Source organism: Centroberyx affinis, unplaced genomic scaffold (assembly GCF_046629955.1).
Source record: "Centroberyx affinis isolate AG114_WGS23_722 - 3 ecotype Tasmania unplaced genomic scaffold, CSIRO-AGI_Caff_v1 ptg000870l_1, whole genome shotgun sequence".
NCBI lineage: Eukaryota > Metazoa > Chordata > Actinopteri > Beryciformes > Berycidae > Centroberyx > Centroberyx affinis.
The window spans coordinates 1-16,319 of record NW_027279463.1 but is presented as its reverse complement, the minus strand read 5'-3'; the positions used below and the strand labels follow the sequence as shown (position 1 = coordinate 16,319).

At 41.0% G+C, this 16,319-nt stretch overlaps 1 protein-coding gene across 1 annotated transcript; it reads left to right on the top strand.

The window, feature by feature from the left end:
* klc3 (kinesin light chain 3) lies at positions 1-16,251 on the top strand (the record flags this gene model as incomplete). The annotated part of the gene is made up of 10 exons (XM_071521198.1): positions 1-119; positions 4,419-4,661; positions 6,675-6,740; positions 8,462-8,626; positions 10,209-10,284; positions 12,350-12,495; positions 13,813-13,895; positions 14,918-15,005; positions 15,514-15,615; positions 16,078-16,251. Coding segments are annotated over exons 2-10 (1,107 nt in total), but the record flags the coding sequence as incomplete, so codon positions are not given.
* Between the last annotated feature and the right edge of the window lie 68 nt (positions 16,252-16,319).

Genomic DNA, 16,319 nt, shown 5'->3' with positions numbered 1-16,319 from the left:
GCGAGTGGAAATGTCCCGCCGTGTCTGACCGGACCCCCCCGTCCGAAACTCTGAATTAAAAAAAATAAAACACAGTGGATAAAAGAGGTCGAAAGCAGCCAGGAGCCTGGATTTAGCAGGTAGGCTATAAATAACTTTTTGTTTATGTGGGTGTCGACATCAAACCTGTCCGTGTGTTTATTCATCATGTTATTATCGCTTCTCTGCGTGATTATCAGCAACAGGGCAACGCATGTGTCTGGTAGCTTCAGCGGTGTGACGTCTCACTCAGTCACTGCGACGTTAATCTGGACAAAAATCAACAAAATGTTTCCTTGTTTGCTTTCCTTCTACTCAACCCTCTGTCTAGCAGCAGTGAGGTTTAGTTTGTGTTTTAAACTGAATGAAAGAGTGTCTTCCCGTCCCGTCCCGTCCCGTCCCGTCCGGCTGGCCCGGGGCTGGCTGCAGCAGACGGGCTGCGGGCCTGTTGCGCCGCCCACTATAAACAAAGCGCATGGAGACTCTGTTGACAGTCCGGGGCTATTATGAAGTTACAGGCCTGCTACTGTCTGCCTGTGGTTCACACGTTTACATATTTTAATTTCATATTTACCTCACTGTAAGGCTGCGGGAAGAAGCCACGGTCCGAACGCAGCTGTTTTGTTTATGATATCCCGCGATAAACGGCTGTATCAGGCCAAGCTGCCGTTCATTAAACTGTATATCATTATACTGAAGGTTAGGCCAGTGAAGGCTGTGGCACTATGAAATATGGTAACACTTTAGATTAGGGAAGGGAACACATATTAACTATTAATAAGTTACTCATTAACATGCATGTAGTGGTGTATTGGTTCATTATTAGTCATTATAAACCACTTATTCTGCACTGCATCCTATTCTACAAGTAAAACCCATCACCTCTGGGTTTCTCTTCAGCCTCCTAATTAGTGTTTATATCAGTCAGTCAGTAAGGAAGTATGGGGCTTATAAATTGCGAGTATCACATATTATTGAGATTAATTATTAAAGTGAGGGAAAAACCCATAGTTCATAGTTAATATGTGTTCCCTAATCTAAAGTGTTACCAGAAATATTTATATTTTCTATCATATTCATATTCATCATGTTCCCTTAGGCGTTCCTGAGTGTGATAACCCATACTGCAAAAATACATTTCACATATACTTCAGTGTATGTTTAGAAACATGTTTTAAAATATACTCAAATTGGGCAAAGAACAATGTATTTGTAAATGCAGATGACTTTCATTTGAAATACATTTTGGACACTAGAAATCTATTTTTTCCCTCTGTATTGTCGACAACATAAAGTACTGCATGTCCAAAATATGTTTTTGACACTCAAACTTTCAAATGCCCCTCATCTACACATATAAATACAGTTTTTAGGCATTTTTTTATATATTTGTAAACATAAGCTCTTTCTAAATGTATTCTGGAGTATCTGTGAACTGTATTCTTCCAGTATGGGACCGAATGCAGTGTGTTGTTGGGCCTGAGGGCGAGGCTGGGCCGGTGAAATGGTGAAACTGGTTGGTTGAAAAAGGATGAAAAAGGATGAGGTCATCCACAGAAATGCAGTGAGGTTAAAAGTATTGAGTGTCTGCCTCAAACCAGAACCATCCTGACAGTCTGGCCCAGTTTGTCTTGTGTGTGCCTCTCCATGCTGCAGTGTTTCAGACGAAGTCACTTAAAAAGGAATAATAGATTACATATTCCCTTTCAGTCAGTGAGTTCTGTAGCGGAAGTGGAGAGTCGTACCTCATTTACCAGCTGTACTATTACTACTATTACTTATTGTTTTATTGTTTTATTGGGATGTTTAACTTTTCCCCAATTTACTCACCAAGTAGACAAAGTAGAAGTAGAGCGACAACACAGCTGCTGTCTTTTTTACAGCAGCAAATTACAGCATTTACACTGCAATTACTGTGCAGTGTATTCAGCAGCCTGGCTTTTAAAATAGAAATGATTCAGTATGGGTGCAAATATGAATTAGAGTAAATTTCTTCCCTTAAAAATGAAACAAACACTCTGTAAAGTACTGCAGTCCTCCACAGCCCAGTGGGTTGATCACTGCAATAACACAAGTAAAAGTTAGGGAGTTGATTTCCCAGCCTTGTTGAAAATGCTTCCACTTAGGACTGCAACTATTTCATTAGCGATTAATCTATTGATTCTTTTTTTTAATCAATCATTTAGTCTATAAAATGTCAAAAATAATGACAATGTCAAGTGACAAGTTCCCAGAGCCCAAAGTGATTCTTAAAGTTAAACCCAAAGTATTCATTTAATAATGAGATGAAATGGAGAAAAGCAGCAAATCTGAGCATTTGTGAAGCTGTAACCATCAACTGTTTGGTGTTTTCAGTTGATAAATGGCTAAAACGATTAATTGATTATCAAAATTATAATCTATTAAGTTTCTGTCAATCGATTAATCGACTAATAGTTCCAGCTCTACTTCCACTCATTCTTAACATGGGGAGGATTGAACCCGTAACTCTGACTGCTGCTTACAGGTTAAAGCCTCCACCAAACGGTAATTTAATGCACTATATTACTCAGTAGAACATATTTTATAACATTAATAGCAGTTAGGTTCAATGAAACTTCAGTGCACCAGCAGAGAATAGGAGATAGATAAGAATAGTCCAAACTGTGAGTAGTGAAGATGATATTTAACAAATAATTACAACAAAAGAACGTATCACTGTTGTTGTGTGAAAACCTTGTAACTCCAATTTAGTTGATTTTCATGTTTTCACTTCAGTTGAAGGATTAAATGCCGCTGTGTGAGTTGAGGAAATCATCTGACCTCTTTGGCTGATGAAAGTCTTTCTGAACCAGCAGGATAATGTGAAAAATGCAACGTCATCAGGCTGAAAACCTTTCAAAGCCCATAATATTATAGACTGAAAAATGCAACGTCATCAAGCTGAAAACAAGGCTGTTCCTTCTTAGTTCCTGAAAAGTTGACATTTTGGAGGCTCTTTTTGTTTCTTTGGAGGTTTTCACCCAACAGTGATGATACTGAGGAGGAATTATAATAAATAAATAAATGAATGATTAAATTACAAATAGAATCTAAGTTAGAATCTGTCAATCTAAGTACAATAAATAATCATTTTACAGGAAATAATAATATGGAACCTCAAGTTTACACCACTAAGCCTTGTGCAGGTCTAAATCTCAATCGTTCTGTTTACTTTATCTTTCACTTCTGCTCTTCCCCTCTTCCTCTTCCTCGTCCGTCACTACAGATACACACAAGGCCTGTCCAGCCACCTGTGGGTTACAGCTGACTGGCTGGCACCCGTCCCTGTTATTAGTATAACAAATCACTCACTGTTACACAGTTCCATGACAGCAGTTCCAGCCAAATGAGAAACTTTACACTCTGATATCATGACAAGCTCACAGAACTGATCTTTTGGTTCAGGATAATCTAAAAAAAAATGTTTTTTGTTTTTTTTTGGGAATCTACTGTATGAGCCTGTACCGCATGTTGCAGCATTTGCATTTTTCCCCATGCAGCCTTCCCTCTCTGTATCTCACTTCCTCCTGTCTGACTCTCTGCCAGTCAGACTGGAAAAGAGGAAACTGAAAGCCATGGTGCATTTTTCAGTCTAGATGTTGCAGACGGTTATGATCAGCGGTGTCTTTTCATCACGTTATCGTTCTTTGTAGTCTAATACACTCAGGCTCAGATTTACTAAAACCTTTACTGGGTACAAAACATTTGCAATGTTTAAAGTCAGCACTAAGACTTGTGACACTTTGCCTGACCAATCAGGAGTTATGTCCTGTTTTGCACGTTATCTGTGGAGCATGTGGCACAATCTAACACACTACTTATCTATGTGTCTGTTGTCTAAAGCTAAATGTTACTTTTATGTACCATGATGCTGAAGGCAGACCTGACAAGCAGCATTTTCTGCTAGTTCTCAGCATGTATTTTAAGCTACGTGGAGTAGCAGATAGGTGGAGTTTAGCTACTACTGTTACTGCTACTACTACTACTACTACTACTCTTATTACTACTACTACTGTTACTACTACTACTGTTACTGTTACTACTACTACTACTCCTGTTACTACTACTACTGTTACTACTACTACTACTACTACAACTACTACTGTTACTAGTACTACTAATGTTTCTACTACTACTACTGTTACTACTACTACTAATGTTACTACTACTACTATTACTGTTACTACTACTCCTGTTACTACTACTACTGTTACTACTACCACTACTGTTACTACTACTACTACTACAACTAGCTACTACTGCTACTACTACTACTACTACTACTATTACTACTACTACTACTACTGCTACTACTACTACTAGCTCTACTACTACTAGTACTTCTGCTACCATGACTTGTCCTTCTTCATCCTTCCCAGGTCAGTTGTGAGAGGAGGAACCTCGGAGGTGGAACCATGTTGTCGGGGGAAGAGATCCTCTGCAGCACACAGCAGGTGATCGCAGGCCTGGAGGCTCTGAGAGGAGAGAACCGCTCGCTGCTGGAGAACCTGCAGGAGGCGATGGAGAGCCGGCCGGCCGAGAGCGGCAGCGTGGAGCAGGAGAAGAGCGGCATCATCCGCCAGTCACTGGAGAGGATAGAGCTGGGGCTGGGGGAGGCACAGGTGAGGAGAGGAGAGGAGAGAGCTGGGGCTGGGGCTGGGGGAGGCACAGGTGAGGAGAGGAGAGGAGAGGAGAGAGCTGGGGCTGGGGGAGGCACAGGTGAGGAGAGGAGAGAGCTGGGGCTGGGGGAGGCACAGGTGAGGAGAGGAGAGGGCTGGGGGAGGCACAGGTGAGGAGAGGAGAGGAGAGAGGTGGGGCTGGGGGAGGCACAGGTGAGGAGAGGAGAGGAGAGGAGAGAGCTGGGGCTGGGGGAGGCACAGGTGAGGAGAGGAGAGGAGAGGAGAGAGCTGGGGCTGGGGGAGGCACAGGTGAGGAGAGGAGAGGAGAGAGCTGGGGCTGGGGGAGGCACAGGTGAGGAGAGGAGAGGAGAGGAGAGAGCTGGGGCTGGGGGAGGCACAGGTGAGGAGAGGAGAGGGCTGGGGGAGGCACAGGTGAGGAGAGGAGAGGAGAGAGGTGGGGCTGGGGGAGGCACAGGTGAGGAGAGGAGAGGAGAGGAGAGAGCTGGGGCTGGGGGAGGCACAGGTGAGGAGAGGAGAGGAGAGGAGAGGAGAGGAGAGAGCTGGGGCTGGGGGAGGCACAGGTGAGGATAGAATAGAAGAGAATAGAATAGAACAGAATAGGGGCAGAGTCACAGTGAACGTTTTTCTTTCTTTAACAAATAGTGTATATTTATTGCCATTTTAGTTTCAACAACAGAGATCATGACAAAAGAAACAATCAGATAATACATCACACGTCACCCCCCCCACACACACACATCCAACCCCTGCCTAAATAAAAAACACAGAACTAGGAGAGGAAAAAAAAACATTTAAATTGTACATGACATAAAAGACAAAGTCATTACGTTCTAACAATGTACAAGAGCTGAAGATACGCTTAGCTAGTTAACACAGGTCCCAAAGGATTATTTTCCATAAAATGTAGGAAATGTCCCCATATTTCTTGAAAGACATCAGGTTTTCCTTTGAAAAGCATAAGTCAATTTCTCTAAAGCAAGACAATTAGATAGGTCTCTGAACCATTGACTGATATCTGGTTTGTCTGGGTTTTTCCAAAATAGTGCAATTGTGTGTTTAGCTTGGAGAAGACGACATGTAAATATTTTCTTCTTGGTCTTATTAATATTCAGTCCCTCAGGGAACAGACCTAGGATGCACAGCTGGTTGCTTTCCAGATGCTATTTGTGATAATATATCAAGTACACCATTCCAAAATCCATGATTCTTGGGCACCCCCATAAGCAGTGAAACAACGTGCCTTTCTCCACATTACATTTTACACATTGGTCTGGAATATTGGCATCAAAACGATGGAGTAGATATGGGGTAATATATGTACGCATAATCCACTTGTGTGAACATTTTTCTGATATGTGTTTGATGCTTGGTCTTTAAGTTTTGATTGATAATTTATTGAATTTGTATTAGGGCTGGGCAATATATTGATATTATATCGATATGGTGATATGAGACTAGATAGCGTCTTAGATTTTGGATATCGTAATATCGTGATATGGCATAAATGTTGCCTTTTCCTGGTTTTAAAGGCTGCATTACAGTAAAGTGATGCAATTTTCTGAACTTACCAGACTGTTCTAGCTGTTCTATTATTTGCCTTTACCCACTTAGTCATTATATCCACATTACTGATGATTATTTATCAAAAATCTCATTGTGTAAATATTTTGTGAAAGCACCAATAGTCATCCCTACAATATTGTCACAATATCGATACCGAGGTATTTGGTAAAAAATATTGTGATATTTGATTTTGTCCATATCGCCCAGCCCTACTTACAACTGAACATTTAGCCCACTTCGTAGAAAATACCAAGATATATATCGTGTATCGCCATTCAGCCTAAAAATACTGAGATATGATTTTTGGTCCATATCGCCCAGCCCTAATTTGTATTTTGGATGTTTGGTGTATATTTTTAACTATTATTAAGGGTTTTACTACAAAGTCTCTCTCTCGTCTCCATCATGTTTTTGTGGTCTCTCCTCCTCCAGGTGATGATGGCGCTGTCGGCCCACCTGGGCTCACTGGAGGCAGAGAAACAGAAGCTGAGGGCCCAGGTGAGACGCTGTGGACAGAATGACAGAAATTACAGAAGGCTGATGAACTACTCATGCCGTTTCAATGTGGAAAACTTGTACCTCCAAACTTTGCTTTAATTGATTTAAATGTTTACATGTTTCTCTATAGGCTGAGCAGGTTTTATGGCCCTAGGATCTATGATGTTTATCTTAACTGACAGCAGAAATATGTAAATGCCCTTCTCTCATTGGCAGTGAAGTGTAAAATCTCTGAGCAGCTTCATGATTTATGAAACTCTTCCTCTTTCTGTCTTTTTTTAAAACGTATGACTGAGATCAGAGGCGCAGCACCAGTGGACTGTGGTTTACTGGGCAGATCCCAGTCAATGTGTGTAATTACATTAATTATATGAATGTGAAGCCGGCTGTTTGAAGCAGAACGCTTCCTGGGATAAACAAAAACATTCTCCTCATCCCATTTCTTCTTCTTCTTCTTGTCCTTCTCCGTCTTCCTCTTCTTTTCCTCTTTCTTCTTTTCCCACTCCTTCTTCTACTTCTTCCTCTTCTTCTCATCCTTCTCTTCCTCCTTTTTCTCCTCTCCTCCTGTCCTCCTCCTTCATCCTTCTACTCCTCCTCATCCTTTTTCTCCTCCTTGTTTCTATCCTTTCTTCTTCTTGTCCTTCTCCGTCTTCCTCTTCTTTTCCCGCTCCTTCTTCTACTTCTTCTTCTCATCCTTCTCTTCCTCCTTTTTCTCCTCTCACTCCTTCCTCTCTTCCTTTCCTCCTCCTCATCCTTCTACTCCTCCTCATCCTTTTTCTCCTCCTTGTTTCTGTCCTCTTTCTCCTCCTCCCATTTCTTCTTCTTCTTGTCCTTCTCCGTCTTCCTCTTCTTGTCCTTTCTTCTTTTCCTGCTCCTTCTTCTACTTCTTCCTCTTCTTCTCATCCTTCTCTTCCTCCTTTTTCTCCTCTCCTCCTTTCCTCCTCCTCATCCTTCTACTCCTCCTCATCCTTTTTCTCCTCCTTGTTTCTGTCCTCTTTCTCCTCATCCCATTTCTTCTTCTTCTTGTCCTTCTCTGTCTTCCTCTTCTTTTCCTTTTTCTTCTTTTCTCTTCTTCCCTTTTCTACTTCTTCTTCTCATCCTTCTCTTCCTCCTTTTTCTCCTCACTCCTTCCTCTCCTCCTTTCCTCCTTCATCCTTCTACTCCTCATCCTTTTTCTTGTCCTTGTTTCTGTCCTCTTTCTCCTCATCCCATTTCTTCTTCTTCTTGTCCTTCTCTGTCTTCCTCTTCTTTTCCTCTTTCTTCTTTTCCCACTCCTTCTTCTACTTCTTCCTCTTCTTCTCATCCTTCTCTTCTTCTTTTTTCTCCTCTCATTCCTTCCTCTCCTCCTTTCCTCCTTCATCATTCTACTCCTCCTCATCCTTTTTCTCCTCCTTGTTTCTGTCCTCTTTCTCCTCATCCCATTTCTTCTTCTTCTTGTCCTTCTCTGTCTTCCTCTTCTTTTCCTCTTTCTTCTTTTCTCTTCTTCCTTTTTCTCCTCTCACTCCTTCCTCTCCTCCTTTCCTCCTTCATCCTTCTACTCCTCATCCTTTTTCTCCTCCTTGTTTCTGTCCTCTTTCTTCTTCTTGTCCTTCTCCGTCTTCCTTCCTTCTTTTCCTCTTTCTTCTTTTCCCGTTCCTTCTTCTACTTCTTCCTCTTCTTCTCATCCTTCTCTTCCTCTTTTTTCTCCTCTCACTCCTTCCTCTTCTCCTCCTCCTCCTCAGGTGCGTCGTCTCTGTCAGGAGAACCAGTGGTTGAGGGATGAGTTGGCCGGGGCTCAGCAGCGTCTGCAGGACAGGGAGCAGGACCTGGTGACTCTGGAGGAGCAGAACCGCCACCTGCACTTCATGTCCTCCATGCGCAAATACGACCAGGACGAGCCGCCGCTGGTGAGGAGGAGGCGCAGGCTGAGCTCACACTACAGGACTTTCTGCTCACTCCCAAACTGCTGCTCAAATCTCATTTTTTTCGATGACTATTCTAGGATGTAAACCATATCCGATACTAGGGCTGCAACTAACCATTATTTTCATTATCGATTGATCTATCGATTATTTTTTTTGATTAATCAATTCATCATTTAGTCTATAAAATGTCAAAAACAATGACAAACACCCATCACAAGTTCCCAGAGCCCAAAGTGATTCATCACATGTCTTCCTCAGTCTGACCAGCAGCCAAAAAACCCAAAGTTTATCAAAACCCAAACCCAAATTTTATAATGATATGAACCAGAGAAAAGCAGCAAATCTGTTGGGTAAATGTTTGGTAGTTTTGCTTGAGAAGTGACTAAAATGATTAATCAATTGATAATAATAATGAATAATGATAAATAATCGATACATTTTCTGTCAATCGACTAAACGATGAATCGACTAATCGTTTCAGCACTATCCGATACCGATGTGGACTGACAGCGATGGTGAAAAGAAGCGTATGCAGAGTAACAAAAACAAAAGACGCCACATCTGTTTTTGTACCTGCTCTTCTCTCACTTGTTTCAACACATTTTGGTTTCAGTGCCTTCCAGTTTTGACTGAAACGGAGGCGTCTCCCAAAAACTATCTGTTCTAGGATGTAACCTGTTTAGTTTTTGTTTTTCCTTTAGCTTGTTTGTTCGACGCTCTCCCCTACCCCCCTTTTCTGTATGTCAATTATGTTGTTTTGTTGTCTCTGTTACTCTTTTAAATGTCCATGTTTTATGTTTGTTGCACAGTTAAAATTAGAAAAAGAAGAAAAAAAGAAAAATTCTAGGATGTAACTCATATCTGATATCAACATGTACTGAAAACAGAAGACACACATATCCAGAGTAACAATAACAAAACTCTTCACTTCCGTTTTTGTACCTACACTTCTGTTTCATTTTCAGTTTCATTTTGGTCACAGTGCCTTCAAGTTTTGACTGAATTTCTTGAAGGGATTTCTTGAAACATCAACATCACAATTGTCAATTCGCTCTCTTTCCATTATTGCGTCTCGTTGTCCTCCATGCTAACTGCGGCTCAGCTAAGCTGCCATGACACCAAAATTAGGTAAAATACGTATTGTCATGGCAACAATGGTGACAAATTCTGATTTGAGCATTCAAATGTAACTCACATGTAGGTCTCATGCCTCAGGATCTGATTTCATACCACACATCCATGTGATCAAGATCAGAATTTAAAAAAAAATGAGACTCCATGCAGCTTTTTTGGAGTTCACACTGATTAGAAATCTTCAGATCTGAGTCACATGTGAGGGAAATAAAAATCTTTAACCTGCAGTGTGAACGTGGCTTTACACTGAGACATAAACAACGACAAATGTGTGTGTATGTTCAGATAAACAGGGATTCACTCCACACACCAGAGCTGAAATCAGGCCTGGCAATATGAGCTTGGTCTGATCCAAACCTGAACATGTTCTGGGGAAGCCTGAACCGAACCTGAGGGGTTTACCGAGTGTTTTTGTTTTCCTCTCCAACAGGACGATAAAGACACGTCTTCCACCAAAGAGTCTCTAGACGACCTCTTCCCTACGGAGGAGGAAGAACAGTCACAGAGTAAGACGCTGTGTGTGTGTGTGTGTGTGTGTGTGTGTGTGTGTGTGTGTGTGTGTGTGTGTGTGTGTGCGCATCATGTCTCCCTACCTATCTAGTAATATCTGTTTTTGAGATCTGGCATTATCATGGCTTTCTACTCCTTCTTCTTCTTCTTCTCCTCCTTCTTCCATGGTCTTCTTCTTCTTGTCCTCTTCCTCCCTTTTCTCCTCCTCCCACTCCTTCTTCTTCTCCTCATCCTTTTCCCCCTCCGCCTTCCTCTCCTCCTCCTCTTTCTTCCTATGCTTACCCTCCTTCATAATCAGATCAGTGCCACATAGTTAAACATGAAACTTAAATGTGTAAATGCAGCCTAATTTGTCAATAATCCTCTCCTCATTACAGGAGTGCAGATAATTAAATCAGAGCAGGATTCTTTCTGTTTCTGCAAGTTTGTTGAAAACCAGTGGTGGAAAGTAACTAAGTACATTTACTCAAGTACTGTACTTAAGTACAATTTTGAGGTACTTGTTTCCATTTTATGCTACTTTGTACTTATACTCCACTACATTTTAGGGGGAAATATTGTACTTCATTACATTTATTTCACAGCTATAGTTACTAGTTACTTTTCAGATCAATATTTTATATTTAAAACATTTGATCATCTTTATAAAATAACTATAAAATAGCATTGTTATAGATTAGACTACCCAAAAGTATAGCTAAATTGTTAAGATTAGCTTCACGTTGACAACTTTAAAATGCTGCTTACATGTACATGTATGTCAATAAATCAGTATTAATATTTCAATAATTTATGAAAAAATAACTCTCTAAATGGGGACAGTTTGCATAATGAGTACATTTATTTTGATACTCTAAGTACATTTTGCTGCCAATATTTATGTACTTTTACTTAAGTAAGATTTTGAATGCAGGACTTTTACTTGTAATGGAGTATCTTTACATTGTTGTATTGCTACTTTTCCTTCAGTAAAAGATCTCAGTACTTCTTCCACCACTGTTGAAAACACGTCTGCATACTCCTTAGATTCCCTCACAGTGTAAATGTGTCGCTGCTGCTCATGATATTTTGAGTAACATCTCTTCACACGCAGCAAAGACATTTCAGGCTCTGATGTCACATTCTGAGCAGCGACATCACATGTGATGATAACGAGTTCGCACCAACTCTGCTTTTCAATTTAGCTTTTTCTGCAGCCGAGCACCTCAGGGTTTTCCTCAGAGTGCTGATTTGTGTCCCCACCCAGAGGAGACACTGGGAAAATAATTAAAAACTAACATTATATACCAGTTTGGGATGGCTGAACAGTATTATGTCAAACTGAGATTACACTGATGTTTCAGATTTTAGCATTCCATGAAAGGTGCTATGTATAAACATCAACATATCATTGTAAAATTAATTGTGATACCTTGGGATAATTACCATAAACAAATGAGACCATGATGATTGGTCTCCTCTATCTCACACCAGTGGTATTGTTAGTGCTAGTGTTTTTAAAAATTAAGACCACATTTCCCATAAACCCCGCTGCTTCCTGCTGCAAAGAGGCTCTTTGCTTCTTCAGTCAAAGGATTTTCTCTTTCACTTTCCTGAAGAGGATCAACATGTTGGAAGTGGATTTTCTCCATCTTCCTTTCCCTCCTTCCACCGTCTGCTGCCAGAAACTCTTTCAGCTTTAGCTCCGTTTGCTCTGGAAGAACAGAACCTCTTCCTGTTTTGTGCCGTAAAGCGATCCAGCAGATTTCCCTCCAGATCCACCAGGTGGAGAAACAATGGAGGATGCAGAGTAGAGGCTGATAGAGGCTGACCACTGATGGTCTTGTTTGTAAATATACTGTCTCAAAATTAATGTGGTGATGATTTATTGGTGTTAAAATGCAACACCTAACACCTTTAACTCTGGGACCAATCTGGTATTTTTTGATGTCTATTGATCCCTCAAAGGAGAAATTTGTCTTTTCCCTTTTCCCTACATCCTCCACCTGATCTCTATTCTCTCTTTTCTGGAGGTGTGACGTTAACACTTTTCTCTGTGTTCCTCTGTCTCCTTCTGTCCAGTGTCCCAGGTTCACCACAGCAGTGCAGCGGCAGCAGCCCAGCAGGGGGGCTACGAGATCCCCGCCCGCCTTCGAACGCTCCACAACCTGGTGATCCAGTACGCCTCGCAGGGCCGCTACGAGGTCGCCGTGCCGCTCTGCAAACAGGTGAGACCCCCCACCCCACCCCCGACAGGGCACTGGTGTCAAGTCATGATTCATTCATGCAGATCTGAGGCCTGTTCCTCTTCTTCATTATGTTTTCGGGTTGTCCGTAAGTCCCGTCCCATTCTCATGAACGCGATATCTCAGGAACGCCTTGAGGGAATTTCTTCAAATTTGGCACAAACGTCCACTTGGACTCAACGATGAACTGATTAGAATTTGGTGGTCAAAGGTCAAAGGTCAAGGTCACTGTGACCTCACAAAATACGTTTTTGGCCATAACTCAAGAATTCATATGCCAATTATGACAAAATTTCACACAAATGTCTAATAGGATAAAATTATGAGGTGATGACATTTTATATCCAAAAGTTCAAAGGTCAACTTCACTGTGACATCATAATGTTTTGCTTACCGCTGTAGCTGAGAAAACGATCTTGGGTCATTCTACAAAAACGGTGGAAGTGCTGTCACTTACTTTTGCAGACACCAAAATCCTTTAAGCTGACCTAATAATCACATTAATTATATATGGTCAATAAATAAAGAGTGTCCTTGCAATGATAAAACAAAGTTTGTCCAGTGGGAGATTTTTTTCAGCATCAACCTGCTTCACATTCATGCAGTTACACACATTCACACCTGCTAATAGGACCACAGTCTTCTGCTGGTCACTGGAGCAGTTTGGGGTTCAGTGCCTTGCTCAAAGGCACACAGACAGCAGCTATTAAAGGAGGAAAGAGTGCTTCTCATTCACTTTCTTCACCCAGGTTTTTCCAGCTCGTCTATGCAAACCAGGGTTTCCTCTGGTCTTGGAAATCTTAAAATCGGCCTTAAAGGTTTTTGAAGGAACACTTAATTTTTTTTATTAAAATATAACGCCCATATTCATCAGTATGCCTCAACTCTCTCATTCCTAGCATCAACATTTAACATCCTGAGGAAAACCCTGTGATGGAGATTTGTGTTGCAGTTCTAAATTATTTCACCAGGATTTCTTAACTTGACAAGATCCTGAATAATAACTAATAACTATAAGCCTGTGTTATCTCATTTCGGACCAGTGTCATGTCTTACCTTTAAAGTCGTTGAAAAGCTTTTGAATTTCATCTCTAAGTTGAGTGTGGAACCCGGTCAAACCTGTGACCTTCCTGTCACAAGCCTGCTTATCTCACCTTGGTTAGGGTTAGGGTTTTGAATGTTTTAAATATTTCTACTCTTTTATATTGATGTTCATTCATTCATTTAAACTGAGTTGAACAGTATGACTTCTTAAATGTATGTATACACACACTGAATCTGATGATTGTGTTTTTCCAGGCCTTGGAAGACCTGGAGAAGTCCTCAGGCCACACCCACCCAGACGTAGCCACCATGCTAAATATACTGGCACTGGTGTACAGGTGAGGCTGGTTACCATGGCGACAAAAAACATTTTGAGTACCAAACGACCCAATTAAATTCATCATGTGTTTTACCTATTTGTGCACACGTGTCATCACCGGACATGTGTGTCACTGTGTTATGCTAACTGGCAATTCATTAAAATCTCAATTCCCTCATTTCCTTGTTTGTGAAAGGCAGAGGTGACAGAAAAATACTATTCACTTCTGTTGCTGTGATCACATCAGATAGCAAATTAACAGATTTTTTCTCAGCAGCAGTAACACAACTTACAACACAGACACATATGTGGTTTTCTTGTGTATACAATTTTTCCGAAGGCTATGTATCTTTATTAGTAATAAAAATAATAGTGTAATAAAAGTGTTATACATTAATAAAATAAAACAAAAGACAGTAAAATGAGAACAACACAATAAAAAATCAAGGCATAAGTATAGATCAATATTTTATTTTATTTTATTTGGATCTCTTTTAGCCCATTGGCTAATCTTCCAAGAGTCCACATTAAAAACATTTAAGCATACAAAAATTCATATTAATACAACACAAAATTGTTGACACACACATATCATATACATACATACATACGTACATACACACATATAACCTACATACATTGGCACATATCCTGTTCTTAGGTGAGTTATTGTAATGAATTCCATAATTTAACAGTTCTGAAAATAAAAGTCTGTCTTCCCATTTCAGTCTTTATTTTTGGTAGTACATAATGATTTTTATCTCTTATTCTTATGTTGACTTGATGTTTATCACGTACTAATAACAGTTTGTCCTTAATACTAACTGGCTTTTTAAACTTTTGAATTTTTGAAATTAGTAATCAATATAGAAGCAATAAATTAAGCGCATAACACACTGAAAGTCATTACTGATGCAAATATCCAAGATCAGATAGTTCCTGCACTCTGTCTCTCATAACAAGGATCTCAATCAGGTAAAAGCATGTAATATAAAGAAGATCCTGATGTGATGCAGTGCTACACGGTGTTTTTCTTCACAGGGACCAGAACAAATACAAAGAAGCTGCGAACCTGCTGAACGACGCTCTGGCCATCAGAGAGAAAACTCTGGGGATGGATCATCCAGCTGTACGTTTCCCTCCTTCTCCAACTGAACCAGCTTTTCTTTGGTTTGCTTCATACAGAGAGATGATTTCATAACAAGCCCTTGAAATGTTTTTATCCAACCTGCACAAATTAGTGATTTGTTTCGCTTGTTTCTGCAGTTTCACTATTGCATTTTATTTGATTTTAACACTTGGTTCTTTTTTTTTTAACACTCTGCAACTCAATTAAAACCAAGAACACTAAAACTTTGTGTGCAACTCTGAATTTCTCTGGGGCAGCATTCTTTGTTTAATCTCCTGGGACCGTCGTGTTGCCAGGAAATACTTTAATAGATACTTGATCCAGAGCTTTAAAGTGTTTTTATGTAGCTTAGATCAGACTTACTGGGGGAGTATGTAATCTAATCACATTATCAAGTGTTGAATAATGCAAAAGGTATTCAATTCAGCTGTACCCATTGCTGTGTGTGTGGTGTGTGTGTGTGTGTGTGTGTGTGTGTGTGTGTGTGTGTGTGTGTGTGTGTTCACAGGTGGCAGCAACACTGAACAACCTGGCAGTGCTTTACGGGAAAAGGGGAAAATACAAAGAAGCAGAGCCGCTGTGTAAGAGGGCGCTGGAGATCAGAGAGAAGGTAAGAAGACACACACACACACACAAGCACACACCCACACACAAACTTGTATTACTACACTTATGAGGACCTTCAGTGACTACATTCATTCCCGAACACCTAATTCTAACCTTAACCCTCTCCACTACATGCCTAATCTTAATCCATAGATAACCTATTCATATCTCAAACCTATTCTTCGTTCCAATCTTAATCCTGAACTCAAGTCCTAACCCTAAAATAACCGTTTAGAGAGGTGAGGAGCGGCAAAATGTCCTCATTTTGGAGGATTTTTCCTCATCTTTCTATCCTTGTGAGGACATCTCATGAATATAGAAACAAAAAAAACAAACACACACCTAACTCTCCTCTAAACTCAAAATATACCGTCTCAGATAACGGCCACTGATCACTGTTCTGCAAACCCAAACGTTTTTGTTCACCTTTCCCCAACATTGTGTCTCTGAACGCCCCCCCCCCCAGGTCCTGGGCACGGACCACCCGGACGTGGCCAAGCAGCTGAACAACCTGGCCCTGCTGTGCCAGAACCAGGGGAAGTACCAGGAGGTGGAGCAGTACTACGAACGGGCGCTGCACATCTACCAGAGCAGGCTGGGGCCCGACGACGCCAACGTGGCCAAGACCAAGAACAACCTGGTGAGGGGAAGGAGGGAGGGAGAGAGGGAAGAGAGACTTGAGGGAAGGCGGGAGGGAGAGAATGAGGG